The sequence below is a fragment of the Rhopalosiphum padi genome, chromosome 2 (genome assembly GCF_020882245.1).
Source record: "Rhopalosiphum padi isolate XX-2018 chromosome 2, ASM2088224v1, whole genome shotgun sequence".
NCBI lineage: Eukaryota > Metazoa > Arthropoda > Insecta > Hemiptera > Aphididae > Rhopalosiphum > Rhopalosiphum padi.
This window is the reverse complement of record NC_083598.1, coordinates 19,227,539-19,246,884: the sequence shown is the minus strand read 5'-3', so window position 1 is coordinate 19,246,884 and position 19,346 is coordinate 19,227,539. Positions and strand designations below refer to the sequence as shown.

The window sequence follows — 19,346 nt, the reverse complement described above, 5'->3', positions numbered from 1 at the left end:
TTTAGGCTTTAGAGTTGGTATAAAACATGATAATGTTTAAGCAAAAAAATATAAATGTTTTAATTTAGTAGTGGTACATGTATAACATTTTACTTACTTTACTCAATTTATTATAATAATCCTCATTCTTTTTTTGTTTTACAGTTTCAGTCCATTCAGGTTTTGAATCATTTAATTGTTTTTGTTTCATTTGATCACCAACCGTTGATATAATCATATTACTATAATCAACATTTTGAACATTTGATGCTCTATCAGTAAACACTTTTTCTAGTTCATTCTCTTTAAGATCTCTTTGATACTGCACCAAATCACTGTCGTACCATGCTAAACATACATTTCAATTACAATTTGTCTTCATACATTTGTCAAGTATTGGATAGGTTCATTCATGCAATACACTTACATTTTAATAAACTAAATATTAAAAAAAAACTTACAAAATACTGTATACAAAATGAAATAATGAGTATTCAAAACAAACAAAAGGTTATGAGTTTAAAAATTCTTAAAATGTTTATAATAAGCAATAAAATATTAAAAAGCTGTGTTATTGTATAGTTTATTGTATACTACACTATATATGAAGTATTATTAAATTACATAAAAATTTAAAAAAAAAACAACACAATACCTGATTCAATACTCCAAAAATTGAAATGCTGTAGATAGTTAGTAGAAGCTACGAAGAATTCCTCTTGACAAGCCAATTTACCATGTTAGAAAAGCCATTTATAGTTGGATATAAAGGATAAGAATTGGAGAAGTATGTGTGTTTATGAGTTTGTGTTGTGCATATGTGTGGAAATATTTTGTTTCAATATTAGAACTACATACTTGAATATTATTAATTATTATAGCATTATTTACCTCCAAGACTTACACAGTGCATAGCCTATTTTGACATAGGTACTTTATAAATTATAACGTTCACAATCATAAAAAAGTAATATAAAGCGTTTTCCATTGTTTTTTAAGAATTAAACCATATTTATACTTACGTCTAGGTGAGTTTTTCAAAACTCCTCTGTAATCGTCATGTCTTGAATTCACTATGAGCATTGTTTCCACGCGAGTCTCTCCACATGCATTTCTAGCAATAACTTCAACTTTACCATGGTCATATTGCCTTGTCTTTGGTATGTCAAGATGCCACATTCCATCATAATTTAATTTGTATCTCATTCCCTACAATAAACCGTTTATTTATATTAACTAACAAATTTGACAAACCCAAATATTTTTTTAAGACTTACATTCACCACAGTGTTTCCATTGACTAGCCACATAACTCTTGGTCTTGGGAAACCAGTTACTCTACAACAGAATCTAGCCCAATCACCTTCACATATAGTGACAGGTTCTGGTTTGCTTACAAATTGTGGAGGTTCTCTACGTTTTTCTTCTTCTTCTTTCATTTCAGGTGTTCTGAAAATGTTATAAACCAATCAGAAACAAGTAATTTTATTGTATTATTTCATTTTACTTACACTTGCCACGATGCTTCCATTTCTCTTATTTTTTCAATACTCTTCATTCCTTTAGGAAGCTGCGAGTCATAAATAATACCTGGTTTACCAGATGTTTTTATGGTGGCTCTTGTTTCATCTTGTCCATATAAATTAGTAGCCCTACAAACATATTCACCGCTGTCTTCAGGATATATCCAACCGAAATTCATTGCAACATAACCAAAATCATAAATTGGGTTAAATCTATTCTCTGCAAAATATTAATAAGATAATAAAATTACTAAATTGGTTATTTCTTATATGTCTAATATTATATATTTATTAATTAAACATACTGTGTCTTAATGGTTTGCCATTTAAGAACCACTCAACCTTCATATTAGGGTCACCAACTGGAGCTAATTGACATTCAAATTTGGTTGATTCCATTTCAACTAATGACAGCTGATCTTTAATTTGGGTGACAAATCTAAAATTAATAATTAAAAAATAAATTTTTTTTCTTTTACATGAAATAATATTGGTGAGATATTATTGGGGATAAATTAACAAAAAGATATAGATAACATAAATAATAATAAATAACAGAATAATAGTACAATTGTATACAAAATATAGTAATGTTAAACAAATATTTTTCTAAAGGTTGACATTCAGTTCATCCATTGTATCTTCATTAAAAAAGAAAAAAACTATTAAATAAAAATTACCTTGGTGGTTGTTTCTTTTCAACTTCGTATAAATCGTCTATGGTCAAATGAATCTCAGATGTGTATTTTTTAATAGCTGCTTCCATTTGAGTCAAAGCTTCTGATTTCTTCATACCTTTTGGTACTTGATTTTGAAGTAATATTGTTGGGAGCTCTATAAATTGAAAAATATTATTTCAGTATATTTTAAGATCAAAAATTACTGTAAACATACGTTTGCAGGTGACCATAGCTTTAGTAATGGCTTCACCATGATCATTTACAGCTCTGCAAATGTACTCTCCTGAATCTTCAGAATACATAGACAGTATATCCAAAGATACAAAACCCAAATCAAATATAGATTTGTATCTATGCCCTGAAGGTAATGGTTTTCCATTTCTGTACCACTCTACTCTTAATTTTGGATCATTTTTAGGCTCTACTCTAGTTTCAAAATGTACAGAACTTGCTTCTTCGACTGTTGTTGATTCAATCTGTGTACCAAAATATAATATTATTATTTCAATTACAGCATTATACTAATATTCAAATAAAATTATATCAAACAATATTGTTTAAAAAATTATTTAAATTTGTTTTATAGCATAAATTTAAATATAAAAGAAACTAAATATTTATCACAACTTTTTTTTTTTACCTGAGATAAGAATTTTGGTGGCATTGCCTCTATCTCATCATGGATTTTTTTTTCTTGTACTGGCCCTTGCTCTAACGCTTTTAATTTTTCTCCGCTCATGCCTTCTGGTAATTGTGACTCTAATATAACATTTTGTTTGGCAATGCATGTTAATTTTGCTTTTGTAAAGGCAGTTCCCCATTTATTTGTTGCACGGCATATATATTCGCCAGAATCTCGGGAGTAAACATAATCCATGTCCAAAGATATAAATCCAAAATCATTTATCACATGTACACGTGAACCAGTAGCAAAAGGTTTTCCATTGAAAAACCAATCAATCCTTAATGTAGAGTCATTAACTGGTTCTACTCTACATTCAAAATGAACAGATTTGGCTTCTTGTACATCCAATGCATCCTAAATAATTGTTGTTATTATTTTGGATTCTTAATTATAAATTATTTATGAATAAATATTCACCTTCAGTTCTACAGTAAACCTAGGAGGATTTGGTTTTTCATCTTCAGCCAATATTTCTTCCCGTTTATACATATTCTCTTCAAGCTTTTGAATACTTTTTGTGCCAGATCTGAATGTGTTAGGTAATTGAGGTTCTAAAACTATACCTTGCCGGCCTTTAACTTGTAACTTACACGTCACTGTTGCTTCTCCATGTTTATTGGTAGCCTAAAGTCAGAAATGCTTATTAAAATTTTTTTATATTTACATTCTATATACCTAATACTTATTGTTATTATTAATTTATTAATAAATATGTGTCATAATACATTAAAATATAGGTTCTTTTTACTTAATACTACACATTATACAGATGCCTCCATGTAGGTATGTCAAGGAAAAAATTTATTATTTCTAAATTATTGAAAGTTTAGTATTGGTTTAATCATTGATTAGAAATTATGGAAGTTTATAGAGAAAAATCATACTAATACATGCCATAATATGTTATATTATATATATATATAACATAATATAATATAATGGCTAAATAAAATCACCATAATAATAAAATATTCTATGGTTTGAGCCTGACTTTGATGGCAATAATATTATATGAGTAAAAAATGTATCATAAGTTACTCTTCAAATTAAAAAATAAACGCATCAAGATCAGTTGATTGTATGACATACACATACAGCCAATTATAGAATAGTATAATGCAAGAATTTATATTTCACTAATTAATAACATTATTTCATTTATTAAAATTGTAATTATTTAGTTAGATTCTTTAACTATATATCAATACTATTATCATTAGTAATATTATTTATTTATTAATTAATTAAGTAATGCCCAATTAGGTAATTTTCATAGAATTACAATTAATAACTTTAAATAACATAGTATTAACAATAATTTTAATTAATAATAATATACCTTAAATAACATAAAATTGTCTGTCTATTAGGGTAGCTAACCCTAATATATGTAAGACAAAAAGACAATTTTATCATAGGCATGTAATGGGTGGATGATATTGAGAATATGATTATATGGTACTTAAATATAATAAATACTATTTTATATATTATTTATATAATGTAACTTAGACTTTAAATTAACAAAAAATTACCTTGCAAGTATATAGACCAGAATCTCTAATATAAACACCAGCTACTTCAAGGATAACAAATCCAAAATCATTAATTGTTTTTATGCGTGATCCAGCTGATAACACTTTGCCATTATGGAACCAAGTAACTGTCATGCTAGCATCATTTGATGGTACAAGTCTACATTCAAAATGAGCCAACGAATTTTCTGACAAACTTAGATCAGCTGGAGTTGTAATGAATTCTGGTGCTCTTCCCAGATCGTCTTCAGTTTCAATAGGTGCCCTTGATTTTCCAAGACCTTCAAGTTCTGCAATTCTATCAATAGTAGTGTCCATTCCTTTTGGAAGCTGCGATTCCACAATGATACTTCTCTTTCCTTGAACTTTCATGTTGGCTGTAGTAACAGCTTCACCATAATGGTTGGAAGCTCGGCATGAATATTCTCCAGAATCTTCAGGATATACTGGAGATATTTCCAATATAACAAAACCAAATTCACAGAAAGTTCTGAATCTAGAACCTGCTTTTAATGGTTTTCCATTCCAGAACCATTCCACCTAATAATTTATAACATTATTAAAACTGATTTTGAAACATTAAGTTGTGAATTTACCTTTAAGTTAGGATCATCAACAGGTGTAAGGCGACCTTCAAAATGTGCACTTTCACCTTCTCGTAAACTATCAATATTAGATAATGGTTCAGTAAACATTGGAGCTTGACGATTTTCCACAGAAACTTTTTCATCTTTAACTCTGAGAGTTAAATCTTCAAGAGTTTGAATTTTTTCTAATCCTCCTTCCATTCCTCGAGGAAGTTGGGAATCTAAGATCAAATTAGTTTTGGAGGTACAACGTAGATTTGCCTTAGTGGTATCAGTTCCTGCTTTATTAAATGCTCTACACTCGTATACACCAGAGTTTTCTTCATAACAATACAATATATCCAATATTACTATACCAAAATCATGGAATGTTCTAAATCTATGACCGTGTTGTAGCTTTTCACCATTGAAATACCATTCAACCTAAAAAAAAAACATATATAAAAACCATTTTTAAGGTAAATAACAAAAATTCTAGAACATACAACAAGATTTGGATCGTTCACTGGTGTAACTCGAGCTTCAAAGTGAGCACTTTGCCCTTCTTTCAAATTTGTTATGTCAACCAATTGAGTTGTAAATTTAGGAGCTTCTGATACAGGAGATGATGCAAATCCAACTGGTTGTCCTGTAGCATTTTCTAATTCTTGAATTCTAGCTAAGGAAGTAGGTTGCAGTGAATCTAAATACACACCACCTTTTCCAGAGTATTGGATAGTGGCTTTAGTTATATCTTCGCCATATCTTGATGAAAAATAAAATAATTTTATTAATAATTGTATAAATTGTTTTTAATAATAATAAATTTAAACCTACTTATTGCTTGCTTTACACATATATTCTCCAGAATCGTGATTTTGTATATATGCTATATCCATGACAACAAATCCAAAATCGGAAATCATTTTTACGCGATTTTTGTGTAATAATGGTTTACCGTTGTGGAACCATTCTACTTTTAAATCTGGGTCATTGACCGGTATTAATGTGCATTCAAAATGTGCAGAATCTCCATCCTTTAAGCCAACTAGAGTCTGAATTTGAGAAGTGAATTTTGGTTTTTGACCAGTTATTCTTTCAACACATTCTAGTGTAACGCTCATCTCTGCAGATCCATAGTCATTCGTTGCTTTACAAGTATAAGTTCCTGTATCAGCTATTTTAGTACCAAGAATTTCAAGAACAACCATTCCAAATGCATATATTGTACGAATACGGTGACCTTAACAATTTAAAATAAATTAATATACAAATACTCATGATTCAAACTAAATAATTAACTTACTAGCTTCAATAGCATTTCCATTGTAGAACCATTCAACAACCATTTTCTGATCACCAACAGGTGTTAATGAAGCTTCATAATGAGCAATTTCACCTTCGCTTAAGAATCCAAGATCTTTGAACTATAAGAATAAAAAATTAAATATTAAAAAAAATATGAACTAATGTAACTTTTGTTTATATTACTTGTGAAGTGAAAACAGGCGCATGTCCAGTCTCTTTGTCTGTAATTCCTTGTTTTTGCCTTTGTAGAGATTCTTCTAAACTTTGAATTTTTTCCAAACCTTCTTCTCCTTTTGGATGTTGCGTATGCTCGATCAATCCCTTGTTGCTACTGCAATATACAGTTGTTGAAGTATATGTTTCTCCAGAATGATTATATGCTTTGCAGGTATACACTCCTTGATCTCGTTCATATACATCAGTTAAATCCAAACTTATAAAACCAAAATCGTTGTTTGTCTTAAAACGTGATCCTAAAATTAAAATTAAATTTTTTCAACATAACTATTTGAAAATAATCACATAAATAAGCTGAAAATCAATAATACAATTTTACCTAAATCAAGTACTTTTCCATTAAAGTACCATTCAATTTTCAGATTGGGGTCATTCTTGGGTTCAACTTGTGCCTCCAAATGCAGTGGTTTACTTTCAGCTAATATGAATTCAGCTTCAAGAGGTACAACAAATATTGGTTTTGGGAAAGTTGCTTCAGGCAAAGATGTTTGACGTTGATATTTAGAAGCAAGATTATCTTCCACTTTTTGTACCTTTTCTAATCCAGTTTTTCCTTGTGGATGTTGTGTGTCTAAATGAATGCCTTGGAGACCTTAATAATAATAATAATAATAATTTTTTTTTTGTTTATACACAAACTTGAAACTAATACAAACATTTAATTTAATGATATTACCTGTACATTTTAATGTTCCAGTAGTTACAGCCTGACCTTTGCTATTACTAGCTCTACAAGTGTATATTCCAGAATCTTCTGAGTATGCGTGATGTATATCTAATGTGACAAAACCAAAATCATAGGCCGACTTGAATCTAGCTGCACTTTGAAGTGGTTTTCCATTTACAAACCAATCTGTCAAATATATATACAATATTTATTCAAAATTCAACAATATATTTTCAAGTATTTAAATACCAATTTTCAAAGTCGGATCTTTGGAAGGTTCTACTTGGCATTCAAAATGAACATCATTTCCTTCTTTACATTCCCAGTTATTAAGATGAGAAATGAAAACGGGACTTTCAAAAACTGGCTCTGGTCCTTCAACTCGTCCAGCATGTGGTTTTTCCAAATCTTCAATTTTTGAAAGAGATTCAGGGTGTAAAGTGTTACTTATTAACCAATGACTATCCGATATTTTTAATGTACACGTTGAAACAGCTTCACCCAAAATGTTTGTTGCTTTGCATGTATAGATAGCTGTATCATCTGGTCTCAAACTGTTTATTGCTAATGTGACTAAACCAAAATCAAAAGTGCTACGTATTCTTGAGCCTATAATAATAAATATTAATAAAAAAAAATAATAAAAGCATTAATGAAGTATAAGAAATAATGTAACTTTCAATTAATATTTAATATAAATTAAAATATAATTACATACAATTGCACACGCCTTTATTTAAAATTTTTAAAATCAATTATAAGTTACCAAAACATACCAGTAGTCAATGCGACTCCATTTTTGAACCATTCAATTCGAAGATTAGGATCTGCTCTAGGCTCTACTTGAGCTTCTAAATGAACATGCTGACCTTCAGCTAAACGGTCTTGATTTTGCAAATGTGAAGTAAAAACAGGTGCTTGTTGTGGTCTAGTATCAATGAACATTTCAGGAACTTTATTCATTTCTGCTTCTTTAAGCTGAATTTTTTCCCATGCATCAGGTTGTAATGGTTCATGAATAATTGAAGAACGATCTAAAGTAAACATTTTAAATAATTAAATATAACAAACAACATGTATTTGAGGTAGTATTTACGTTTTATTTTCATGGAAGTGGAAGAAACAGCTTCTCCAGCCCTGTTAATTGCTTTGCATGTATAAACTCCAGAATCTTCTGCAACAGTTGAGCTGATGTCTAATGTTACAAAACCAAAATCGTTTGTTACATGGAATCTTGAACCTAATTAAAAAAAAAAATAAAAATATAATGTAAATTTAAAAATAAATATATTTTAAAAAAAATGTATAAACATATTTATGTTTTAAATTATTTAAAAATTATAACTTACCCATTTTTAGTTCGACTCCATTAACATACCACTCAAAACGTAATGTTGGGTCACCTACTGGTACAACTCTACACTCAAAATGAGCATGTTGACCTTCAATAAGCTCTGAAGGACCTGTAAGAAGTTGTGTGAAAATTGGTTTTTCAAATGATCTTTCTGCCTCTTCTCTCTTCAATGGTTCTTGACCGCGTTCTAATTCAACAATTTTTTTAAGACCTTCTGGATGTTGACTCTCTAACTGAATATCAGATTTTGCTAATAAAAAAAAAAAAAAGTTTTAATAATAATTAACAACTAAATAATTAACAATTATTAAGTTTTTCTTTTTAATTATTTACTTCTAACTCTCATAGAGGCTGTCGAAACTGCCTCTCCAAGAGCATTTGTGGCTTTACAACTATATACCCCATTATCTTCATCTCTAACATGAGAAATATCTAGAGATATATAACCAAAGTCATATGTTTTTGTAATCCTTGAACCTAAAATAAAATGTTTACCAATATTATATTATATTTCAAATTGATTAAAAATTCCACTAATACTTGTTTCTAATGGTTTTTCATTTCTAAACCATTCGACTGTCATTGATGAATCGCCTATTGGGATGAGACGACATTCAAAGTGAGCTGTTTGTCCTTCATTTATGCTGTCAATATTTTGTAAAGGTTGTGTGAACATTGGTCTTTGTTTTGAAATAGGTTCTGAATAATCTGCACGTTTAAAAGGTACAGCCATTTCTAACTCTTTTATTTTTTCTAATCCTTCAGGTCTTTGAGAGTCCAAAATTATACTTCCACCTCCTATTATGGAAAACATTAAACATTTTATTTATGTCTAAAATAATATATTTATTATTTTAAGTGATTAAATACCTTGAACTAATAAATTAATATTTGAAGTGGCTTGACCCAATTCATTGGTAGCTTTAACGGTATACTTTCCAGCATCTTCAGGAACAACATGGCCAATATCCAAAGATATGTAACCAAAATCATATGTAGTATGGAAACGAGAAGCAGATCCAAGTGGTTTGTCATTATGGAAGAACTCAACTTTCAATTTAGAATCGTGTACAGGTTTAACTTGACACTCAAAGTGGGCTGTTTTTCCTTCAGCTACCTCAGTAGTGCCCTATTAAAATAATAATTATTATATTATTTAATACTATTGAAATTAAAAAGAGTAAAACAAAAATATACCCATAGATCAGTTAATGATGGCGCTGTTGGTGGAGGCTCATCAATTTCAAGTTTTGCTGGGCGCCCTTGCGCTTCAAGTTCACGAATCTTTTCTAATCCATCAGGATGCTGCGTTTCTAAGTAGATACTTCTACGAGCTGTTAAAAAATTTTTAAATTATAATAAATATTGTAAAAGTATGTATATTATGTAATATAAAATTAAAGGACATAAAATTATCATAAATAGAATATCTTACAGGCAACATTAATTTGACAAGTATTTACTGCTTCTCCTTTTTTATTGGTGGCTTTACACATATAAGTACCGGAATCTTCAGCATATGCATATAAAATATCCAATGCAACATATCCAAAATCATGTGTAGTCTTGAAACGATGACCCGTTTTAATTGCTACTCCATTAACGAACCATTCGATTTTCAAATCAGCATCATTAATTGGTTCAATTCGAGTTTCTAAATGAGCGTGTTCTCCTTCTTTCAGTAATTCAAGACTAAACATAATTTGTAAAGTATTAAAAACAATATATTACAACTTACTATAATATTATGTTGAATACAAATTGAATTAATTTTATTTACCTGTTAAGAGGTGTGAGGAATACTGGTTTTTGAAGTTCAAATACAGCTTCTTGAGCTGTAGGTCTTTCATAAGCTTCAAGTTGTTTAATCTTTTTTAATCTATCTTCATCCAATGTGTCTAACTGTAGACCCGATTTAGCTATATAAATAAAAATTGTTATTTAATATACAAATAATGATTTTTAATAAAACTTAAAATAATTTATTAATAAAAAAAACTTACAATCGACTGTTACAATACAAGTAGTAACTGCTTCTCCCGCAGCATTTTTGGCCTTGCACATGTATGTACCTGAATCTTCAGGATAAGCATAAAGTACATCCAAAGCAACAAATCCAAAATCATAAACTGTCTTAAATCTGTGGCCTTGAGGAATTGGTATTCCATTTCTAAACCACTCAACCTTCATAGTTGGGTCATTAACTGGAATTAATGTAGCTTCAAGATGTACACTTCGTCCCTCTGGAAGATGTTCTATATTCTTAAGAGGTCGTCCAAATTGTGGTTTCTCTGTCATTAGAACGTCTTCAGCAGCTGCTCTTTTAAATCTAGAGTCATCTTCCAAATACTGTATTTTGTTCAAAGCTCCTTGGTGTTGAGTATCACTAATAATCGATGCTCGAGATTGAACACTCAGCTTAACTGACGACTCAGCCCTTCCAAGTTTATTAATAGCCCTACATGTATATTCTCCAGAATCTTCTGGTAAAGCTGATAAAACATCCAATGACGCAAAACCAAAATCATAAGTTGTTCTAAACCTATGTCCTGTTTGTAATGGTTTCCCATTGTGTAACCATTCTAATTGTAGTGTATGATCAGGATAAGGTTCAATACGGCATTCATAATGGGCACTTTGACCTTCAATCAAACTTTCAGTTCCATTTAATGGCACAATAAACTTAGGCGCTTCAGTAACTTCCACTTCTTTTTGTTCTACTCGTTTGTACCTACTAGAATCCTCGAGCTGCCTTAATTTATCTAATGCTGCTTCATGTTGACTTTCCAATTGAAGAGAAGCTTTAGCTGAAAGAATTTGAAATATTTTAATTTCCTTATATTTTTAAAATTAACTAATAATAAGTTTAAAAAATACTTACAATGCACATTCAGTGTGGCTGAGGTAACTGCTTGTCCTAAATCATTTATAGCTCTGCATGTGTAAGTACCAGAATCCTCAGGATAAACATATTTAAGATTAAGAGCAACATAACCAAAATCATGCATTGTTGATACACGATTAGCTGAAATTGTTAAATTAAAATTGTATTTTTTAATAAAAGTTTAAAATTATAAATAACATTTTGAGTAGTATACATACATGCTTGAATAGGGATTCCATTTCTTAACCATTCTACTTTTAATTTATCATCACCCACTGGTATTAATCTTGCTTCAAAATGAGCAGGCTGACTTTCAATCATAGTAATATCTCTCATAGGTTGAGTAAATACTGGAGCTTGTGTTACTACATCTTCTATAATTGATTGACGTTGATAACGGTTTGAGTTTTCAAGCTGAGCTAAACGACCTAATGCATCTTCATGTTGTGATTCCAAATAAATTGACTTTCTCGCTGAAATTATAATAAATAATTGATTAAAATATAATTATTTAAATATATTATCATTATCTTATAAACTCACATTGAACGTTGAGATTTCCTGATGTTATAGATTGTCCTAGCCAATTAGTTGCACGACATGTATATGTGCCAGAATCTTCAGGTAAACATTGAAGAATATCCAATGCAACAAATCCAAAGTTATTGGTTTCGGTAAATCGAGATCCAAATTTAATTGGAACATTATTGTGGAACCATTCAACTTTCATGGTGTTATCAGATACTGGAATTAATCTACATTCAAAATGAGCTCGTTGGCCTTCTTTAATATCACAATGTTTCAATGAAGTAGTGAAAATTGGAGCCTGAGTGGTTGTTTCTTCAATGTCTTCTCTTCTGTGGTATCTAGATTTTTCTTCAAGATATTGAATTTGTTCCAGACCCATTTCGTTTTGAGTTTCTGTTACAATACGTGATGAACCTGAATACAAATTAATAATTAAATTATTACACTAGATCATATTTAAATAATAATAAAATTATTTACTTCTGCATGTTAGATGGGCATTTGTTTCATCAACACCAAGTAAATTAACAGCACGGCATGTATAAGTTCCAGAATCTTCTTCAATGACATCTATGATATCTAAGGCTACATATCCAAAATCGTGGATAGGTCTAAAGCGATGGCCTATAAAATAATAAATATTTATTTTTTTAAATAATATAATATATATAAAATATATATAGTTAATTAAATATTTTATTATTACAACATAATCTTACCAATAATTATTGGTTTTCCATTTTTAAACCACTGAACTTCTAGGTTAGAATCAGTGACTGGTTCTAATTTACATTCAAAATGAGCATGTTGTCCTTCTTTTAAATTTTCTACATTCTTTGGTTTGGTCAAAAAACGAGGTCTTATTTTAACAGATTCTTCAATCATTTCAGCTTTTTTGTATCTTGCAGAATCTTCTAGATATTGTATTTTTTCTAGACCATGTGGATGTTGTGAATCTAATATTAAATTCTGTTTAGCAATCACTTTCACTGAGCTGGAAGTAACAGCTTCACCCATTTCGTTTCTAGCTTGGCAAGTATACACTCCAGAATCTTCAGGATATACACTTAACAAATCCAATGCTACATAATCAAAATCATAGGCAGGGCGGAACCTATGTCCTGTTTTGACTGGACGTCCGTTGACCAGCCAATCTATTTTCATAGTTGGATCTCCAACCGGTTTTAATCTACATTCCAAATGCACGTTTGTACCTTCAGATGTCTGTATATTATGTAATGGTTTAGTGAACTGTGGCCCTTGCATAATACTTTCTTCTTCAATTGTCATTTTTTGATATCTTGATGCATCTTCTAACATTTGTATCTGCTCTAATGCATACTCATTTTGACTTTCAGTTAAAATGTCTGATCGACATAATACCTGTGTAAAATTAAAGCTATTAGATAAAATTCATATAAAACGGTATAATAGACATAATGTTTACATTGACACAGGCAGATGTATGAGCTGATCCTAAATGGTTTGTAGCTCTCACAGTGTATTCACCAGAGTCAATTGATGTGACATGTATGATATCCAAAGCAACATATCCAAAATCATAATACGTACGGAATCTTGAACCTTTGGAAGCATAATAAGTTGATGAATTATTTAATTATTTATGTTATACAATTAAATAGACTTATTAAATTAAAGGTCAATAAAATTATTAAGGCAAATCTTAATTAATAATTACCAACTGTTACAGGTTTTCCATTTTGGAACCATTCAACTCTCATTGTGGGATCACCCATAGGCTCAAGACGACATTCCAAATGAACATTTTTACCCTCATTCAATGGTGCAGGATCACTTAAAGGTTGTATAAATATAGGTCTTGACTTTGAAATTTCTTCAATATCATACTGAGGTTCAGTGAACTTTTTAGATTCAAGATAAGGAGCTTTTTCAACTACTCCACGGTGCATAGTAGATGTATCAATACTTGAACGAACTAAATATATATGAAAAATAATTATAAATTATATACCAATATATAATTAATTATAAAATGTAGAATGAATAAAATGAAAATTACCTTCAACTTGCATTGTGGCTGACAGCTGAGCCTCTCCTAAGGCATTCCTTGCAACAACCACATATGTACCACTATCTTCGGCTCTTACTCCAAGAATATCCAAAGCGACATAACCAAAATCATGATATGTTTGAATTCTATTAGCGCTCATTATTACTTTTCCATTAAAGTACCATTCAATCTATAATCACAATGAATACTTCAAAATATAGATAAATATGCTTTGGAAAAAACTATATATTATTTTCATGTAACTATAGTCAATACATTCATAAAGATACATTAATTATGAATATTATTAACTATTATAAATAAAGCCTTTAACTGTTTAAAAAAAATGTTCATAAAAAAATATTTTAAGGTGTATTTATAAACTATTAATCTGAAAATTGAAAAAAAATGTCATATCTGTTTATGTTTATAAATTAATAAAATATCAAAATGTTATTAAAAAGTATTTATGAAAACAAAATAATATTTACTTTCATAGTTACATCATTTTGAGGTTCTACTCGAACTTCAAAATGAGCTCTTTGCCCTTCGGCAATTTTATTTGTTCCTTTTAATGGCCCAAGAAATCTAGGTTTTTGTGTAATAACTGTTTCTTCTTCTGCCTTTCGTTTATTCTTTCTAAAATTTTAGTTTGGTAAAATATTATTTGAAATACTTAATTTAAAAATTTTCTTTCATTAATTTACCTTGAATCTTCCAAATATTGGAATCGTTCGAGACCTCCAGGGTGTTGGCTATCTTGTACTACATCTTTTTTAGTCAGAACAGTCAATGTAGCAGATGTTGAAGCATCACCTAAATTATTAAAAGCTCTGCAAGTATATGTTCCAATATCAAAAACAGTTACATATTTTATTGTCAATGCAACATATCCAAAGTTGAAGAATACAGTCATTCTTGAACCTAAAATAGATCATCATTATTTAAATAATAATAATATTATATTAAACTATTTGTTTATATTTATAAAATGTATACATACTAGCTTCAACTGGTTTACCATCCTTTAACCATTCTACTTGAAGCGTTGAATCTCCTAATGGTTCTAATCTTGCTTCAAAATGAGCAAAACCACCTTCTTTAATGTTTTGCTGATCTTTAATTGGCGTTTTAAATTGTGGTGGTGCAACACTTTCAGGTGCACTTATTTTATATTCTTGATTTTTTTGTTGTAGGTAAGATTGTTCCAAAGCTTCAGTTTGATCAATATACCTTTGCTGTTCAGGGTAGCCTAAATCACCTGTAATACTGCTATGAGCTAATGGAGAAAAAAAATTATCATTTTAAAATGTTGATGGATAATTTATTAAATGTATACTAACCAATAACATTTAATGTTGATGTGCTGATAATTTCTCCCCATCGGTTTATAGCTCTTAGAGTATACTCTCCACTGTCTTCTGCACGAAGATGCATAATATTTAATGAAACGTAACCAAAATTAAATATTGTTGTTATTCTTGAACCTGAAATTGTTATATTATAACAATTAGTATTATTTTTATAAAGATAATTTTTTTATAAACAATAATAACATACTTGCTGTAATAGGTTTTCCATCTTTATACCACTCTACTTTCATAGTTGGATCACTAACTGGATTAAGCTGAGCTTCGAAATGTGCATTTCTACCTTCTTGTAAATCACCCATATCATGTAATGATTTAACTAAAGTGGGTGGTAATGGCTGAACTTCATCATAACTATCACTTCTTTGATATTTGGAATAATCTTCTAATTGTTCAATATATTTTAAACTGTCTGGATATTGACTGGATTTATCGATTTCATCTCTCCCTATGATATAACATTTAATATTAAAATCCAGTTTTCATTAACAAAATAATTACTCAACCTTACCTTCAACTTTAAGAACAGCAGTAGATTGAGCTGTTCCAGAGCTACTGGTCACTCTACATGTATATTCTCCAGCATCATCGGATATAATGCTCAACAAATCCAAAGCTATGAAACCGTAATTTAATAAAGTCATAGCTCTCGAACCTTGAAATAATAATCAATAGTTAAATAATTTTAAATTAATTACCAAATTTTGTACAGACTTACTTGCTTGTAATGGGTAACCATTTACAAACCACTCAGCCACCATCGTTGGATCTCCGATGGGTTCAATTCTAGCCTCAAAGTGAATTCGACCATCTTCTTGTTGAGTAATGTTCGCGAGTGGAACAATGAACCTTGGTGGTGGATAAATCTTGTCTTCTTCCGGTCGAGGAGTATGGTATTTTGCTCTCTCAACATGTTTTAGGAAAACGACTTCTGGTTCTGGCTCAGGCCTACGATAATGACAAAACACAAAATAAATTTTCAAGATTTTTTTTTCAAATAAATAAAAACTATTACTTACTCAGGTTCAATGACTCGTGTTGGTTTTGGCAGCCTAAGACGTCGGTCTTCGGAGAAGTCTTCAGGGCGAGGTTTTCTTATGATGTTAAGGCGAGCCCTTGTTGCTGTTGATCCAGCCGTGTTTTGGGCTGTACATTGATACCAACCTGCGTCTGTTGGAGCAGCTCTTGCTATTTCTAATACTGAACCACCTCCTTCGGTCCATACAGACACCATTCCAGGTTGTTCGCTGATGTTTACACCATCCTAAAATAATAATTTTATTGATAAATTGTGAACCTTTAAACAATATTAAAAATTATAAAATATTTCGACATACTTTTTGCCATGTTATTCTTGGTACTGGGGTACCAACAGCTCTGACGCTCAACGTAACTGTTTCTCCTTCACTTATATTTAAAGGTGTAAAACGTTGTACAAACTTTGGAGCAACTACAAGTTCTTTTTCAATGACTCCCAGATTACACTAAATAAATGTAACAAATTAAATTAATTAACTATAAACTAGTATTAACCCATTAACAACTGTTCTTTTTAAAAAAAAAACTGAGTGAAAGATTTTTATAAACACATTAATATTTTACTAAAAGTAATGAAATTAATTCTACATTCATGAATATTTTTAAAACATAAAAGTAATATTTATTAATACTTTATCGCTTTAAAATTAATTTTAGATAGTCAACATTTTAAATTTAAAAAAAAATCACAAGTAAAAAGTATGCATAAATAATATTTCTATTATAAATATTAACATTATGTCACTTTTTTTTAATTAAAAAAGTACATTGTTATTGCCATAGAATATTCATTATTATTCTTTAAAAAAATAGAACCATTAAAAAAAAATAAATAAATATTGTACATAATAAGTTAAAATATTATGATTGTTTAAAAATGTAATATTATAAGTATATTAATTAAATATCATAATATATTATTATGATCTATATAAATTTTAACAATATTAATATTTTAGAGTAAATTTTGGATAGATAATTAAAAAATATAATTGTAATACAATTGTAATATATTTAAATGATTACAAATTATTAATAAGAAGGTTTTTTTTAAACAAAATAATTTAAGTCATCTGTACTAATATAAATGAAATTAAAAAATGTTTGAATCATTTTCTAAAGAAGATTTTTAAGATATAAAAGAAAGAATTTAAGAGAGCTAAAGATTTAACTTACTAGATTTTTGATTCCAAATACATAACAAAATATTTTGATGTATTAAATAACATAGACTCTGAATCAGATAATGATAAATTATTTTTACATAATTTATCATTATCCAATACAAAACCTAATGTGTCATACCTCAAAAATTAATCACTTATCTCATCGATTCGTTGTAAAAATTAAGACATATTAGATATCATATTATAAAATGTATAACATATTAATATACAATAAATAAAATTAACTGTGAATATTTTTCATACTGTTGTCAGGAGTTAAATAAAATGTCAATTAATATAATAACTTATTAGTTTTGACTTATGAGCATTATAATGCAGAATACATTCGTCTTCGATGACCTCATTTTGAATTTTGTAACACTCAACAATCAGAACTCAAAACGTTCAAAGTTGATATTATAATGATAAAATTTAATGAAATATAATAATATTATAATATTATGTTTTGATAATATTGTATTTTGGCGGGAATCGGCAGCAGCAGCAGCAACTTTGGCCCGAGAGGCGTGATAACATTACAATTAATGCAAAAAAGAAACATGATTATATATAATTATAGGCAACAAAAACTCACACCAGTACACCACAGTCACGATTTAAATTTCACTTTTCTATGAATTCAATCGTAGACCGTAGTCATTACAATGTATGTATTTAAGACTTGGGTATATGACATACAGTAATAATTATTACACTATGGTATGTGACCGGACTACCGGTTTATTATAACGAGATAAAAAAAAATTCCGACAAGAAGCAAAGATAACAGTTTTTTCACGTAGGTACCGACACAATTTATCATTAGTAGGTACATTATAAATATATTACACTATTATTCTACCTGCCACCTACTTTTACAAAAAAAAAAAAAACTGAGTCATGACGACCGCGAAGACACTAACGATCAAGTACACCTTACATCCCTTTCATAAATATATCTCTAACCTCCGGGTTTAATACATTATTATTTATTAATTAGGTATTAGTGTAGACACCAATTTGTTTATGACATTTGAGGACTTATCGATCATAATAAATGTTTTATTTGGATTTCACCATTGAATCTATCTATATGTGTAGCTGAAGAATACGGCATATACAGTTTAAATATTATGAGTTTATTACATTAGATGATTTAAAAAAGTGAGCCCTGCCCTTCTCCATCCACTATGATTCATGAATGCCTATTTCTGACAATACAAAACCGTATCCTATCATACATGCTACGAGTATGTCATATTATGGACAGATTGAAAAAATAAATAAATGTTTTTTTTATCTCTATACATTTCAAGTATATGTATTGAGAAACAGATGCTAAGCAACGGTACAAGAATATTCGATGACCAAAATAAATATAACATATTATTTGATGCTATCGTTATGAATGAACAAATTATTTTGTAATTTTCCACAGAGGTTAGGGGGGGGGGGAAATTAAAACAAGGTTTATCATAAACGAAAAATCCACGCAAGTAGTACATATACAGCAGTGTGTACCTACATATTATAAAAATGAATCGCTCTGCACAAAATATAATATACATTATTCATGTATATAGGCGTGACACGTATATGAATCGGCGATTTCGAGATAATTATATGAACACAACTGTGTTTAACATTTAAAAAAAATATATAATTTTATAATTTCGTATATATTTATTATTTATTTAATTTGTCTTTTTTTTCCGTGTGATTTTGAAGCCGATTAGATATCGTCGTACGGATGCGGCCCACCACCACGGGCGTGACGTGACTCAATTTCGAACG

At 29.4% G+C, this 19,346-nt stretch overlaps 1 protein-coding gene across 4 annotated transcripts in view; it reads right to left on the bottom strand.

Moving 5' to 3' along the window:
• Positions 1 to 19,346, bottom strand: part of LOC132921874 (titin) — a 107,212-nt gene that overhangs the window by 74,415 nt on the left and 13,451 nt on the right. For 2 of the 4 annotated variants that reach the window (XM_060985114.1, XM_060985112.1), the window contains exons 9-54: positions 16,686 to 16,832; positions 16,368 to 16,612; positions 16,067 to 16,296; positions 15,860 to 16,003; positions 15,539 to 15,796; positions 15,322 to 15,465; positions 14,982 to 15,257; positions 14,686 to 14,902; positions 14,470 to 14,617; positions 13,988 to 14,168; positions 13,646 to 13,903; positions 13,394 to 13,530; positions 12,666 to 13,329; positions 12,427 to 12,570; positions 11,962 to 12,360; positions 11,637 to 11,891; positions 11,416 to 11,559; positions 10,538 to 11,341; positions 10,315 to 10,453; positions 9,970 to 10,226; positions 9,732 to 9,868; positions 9,405 to 9,663; positions 9,075 to 9,332; positions 8,868 to 9,011; positions 8,530 to 8,784; positions 8,277 to 8,420; positions 7,957 to 8,214; positions 7,430 to 7,789; positions 7,190 to 7,366; positions 6,833 to 7,105; positions 6,460 to 6,749; positions 6,275 to 6,395; positions 5,806 to 6,211; positions 5,475 to 5,733; positions 4,999 to 5,412; positions 4,403 to 4,942; positions 3,285 to 3,491; positions 2,823 to 3,221; positions 2,397 to 2,658; positions 2,183 to 2,336; positions 1,808 to 1,941; positions 1,491 to 1,722; positions 1,257 to 1,428; positions 1,002 to 1,188; positions 635 to 697; positions 98 to 327 (exon numbers count right to left, since the gene is read on the bottom strand). In XM_060985114.1, coding sequence (XP_060841097.1) covers positions 98 to 327; positions 635 to 697; positions 1,002 to 1,188; positions 1,257 to 1,428; positions 1,491 to 1,722; positions 1,808 to 1,941; positions 2,183 to 2,336; positions 2,397 to 2,658; positions 2,823 to 3,221; positions 3,285 to 3,491; positions 4,403 to 4,942; positions 4,999 to 5,412; positions 5,475 to 5,733; positions 5,806 to 6,211; positions 6,275 to 6,395; positions 6,460 to 6,749; positions 6,833 to 7,105; positions 7,190 to 7,366; positions 7,430 to 7,789; positions 7,957 to 8,214; positions 8,277 to 8,420; positions 8,530 to 8,784; positions 8,868 to 9,011; positions 9,075 to 9,332; positions 9,405 to 9,663; positions 9,732 to 9,868; positions 9,970 to 10,226; positions 10,315 to 10,453; positions 10,538 to 11,341; positions 11,416 to 11,559; positions 11,637 to 11,891; positions 11,962 to 12,360; positions 12,427 to 12,570; positions 12,666 to 13,329; positions 13,394 to 13,530; positions 13,646 to 13,903; positions 13,988 to 14,168; positions 14,470 to 14,617; positions 14,686 to 14,902; positions 14,982 to 15,257; positions 15,322 to 15,465; positions 15,539 to 15,796; positions 15,860 to 16,003; positions 16,067 to 16,296; positions 16,368 to 16,612; positions 16,686 to 16,832 — 11,526 coding nt within the window. The remainder of the gene's footprint in view (positions 1 to 97; positions 328 to 634; positions 698 to 1,001; positions 1,189 to 1,256; positions 1,429 to 1,490; positions 1,723 to 1,807; positions 1,942 to 2,182; positions 2,337 to 2,396; positions 2,659 to 2,822; positions 3,222 to 3,284; positions 3,492 to 4,402; positions 4,943 to 4,998; positions 5,413 to 5,474; positions 5,734 to 5,805; positions 6,212 to 6,274; positions 6,396 to 6,459; positions 6,750 to 6,832; positions 7,106 to 7,189; positions 7,367 to 7,429; positions 7,790 to 7,956; positions 8,215 to 8,276; positions 8,421 to 8,529; positions 8,785 to 8,867; positions 9,012 to 9,074; positions 9,333 to 9,404; positions 9,664 to 9,731; positions 9,869 to 9,969; positions 10,227 to 10,314; positions 10,454 to 10,537; positions 11,342 to 11,415; positions 11,560 to 11,636; positions 11,892 to 11,961; positions 12,361 to 12,426; positions 12,571 to 12,665; positions 13,330 to 13,393; positions 13,531 to 13,645; positions 13,904 to 13,987; positions 14,169 to 14,469; positions 14,618 to 14,685; positions 14,903 to 14,981; positions 15,258 to 15,321; positions 15,466 to 15,538; positions 15,797 to 15,859; positions 16,004 to 16,066; positions 16,297 to 16,367; positions 16,613 to 16,685; positions 16,833 to 19,346) is intronic. The other 2 variants (XM_060985113.1, XM_060985115.1) reach the window with 1 other exon arrangement.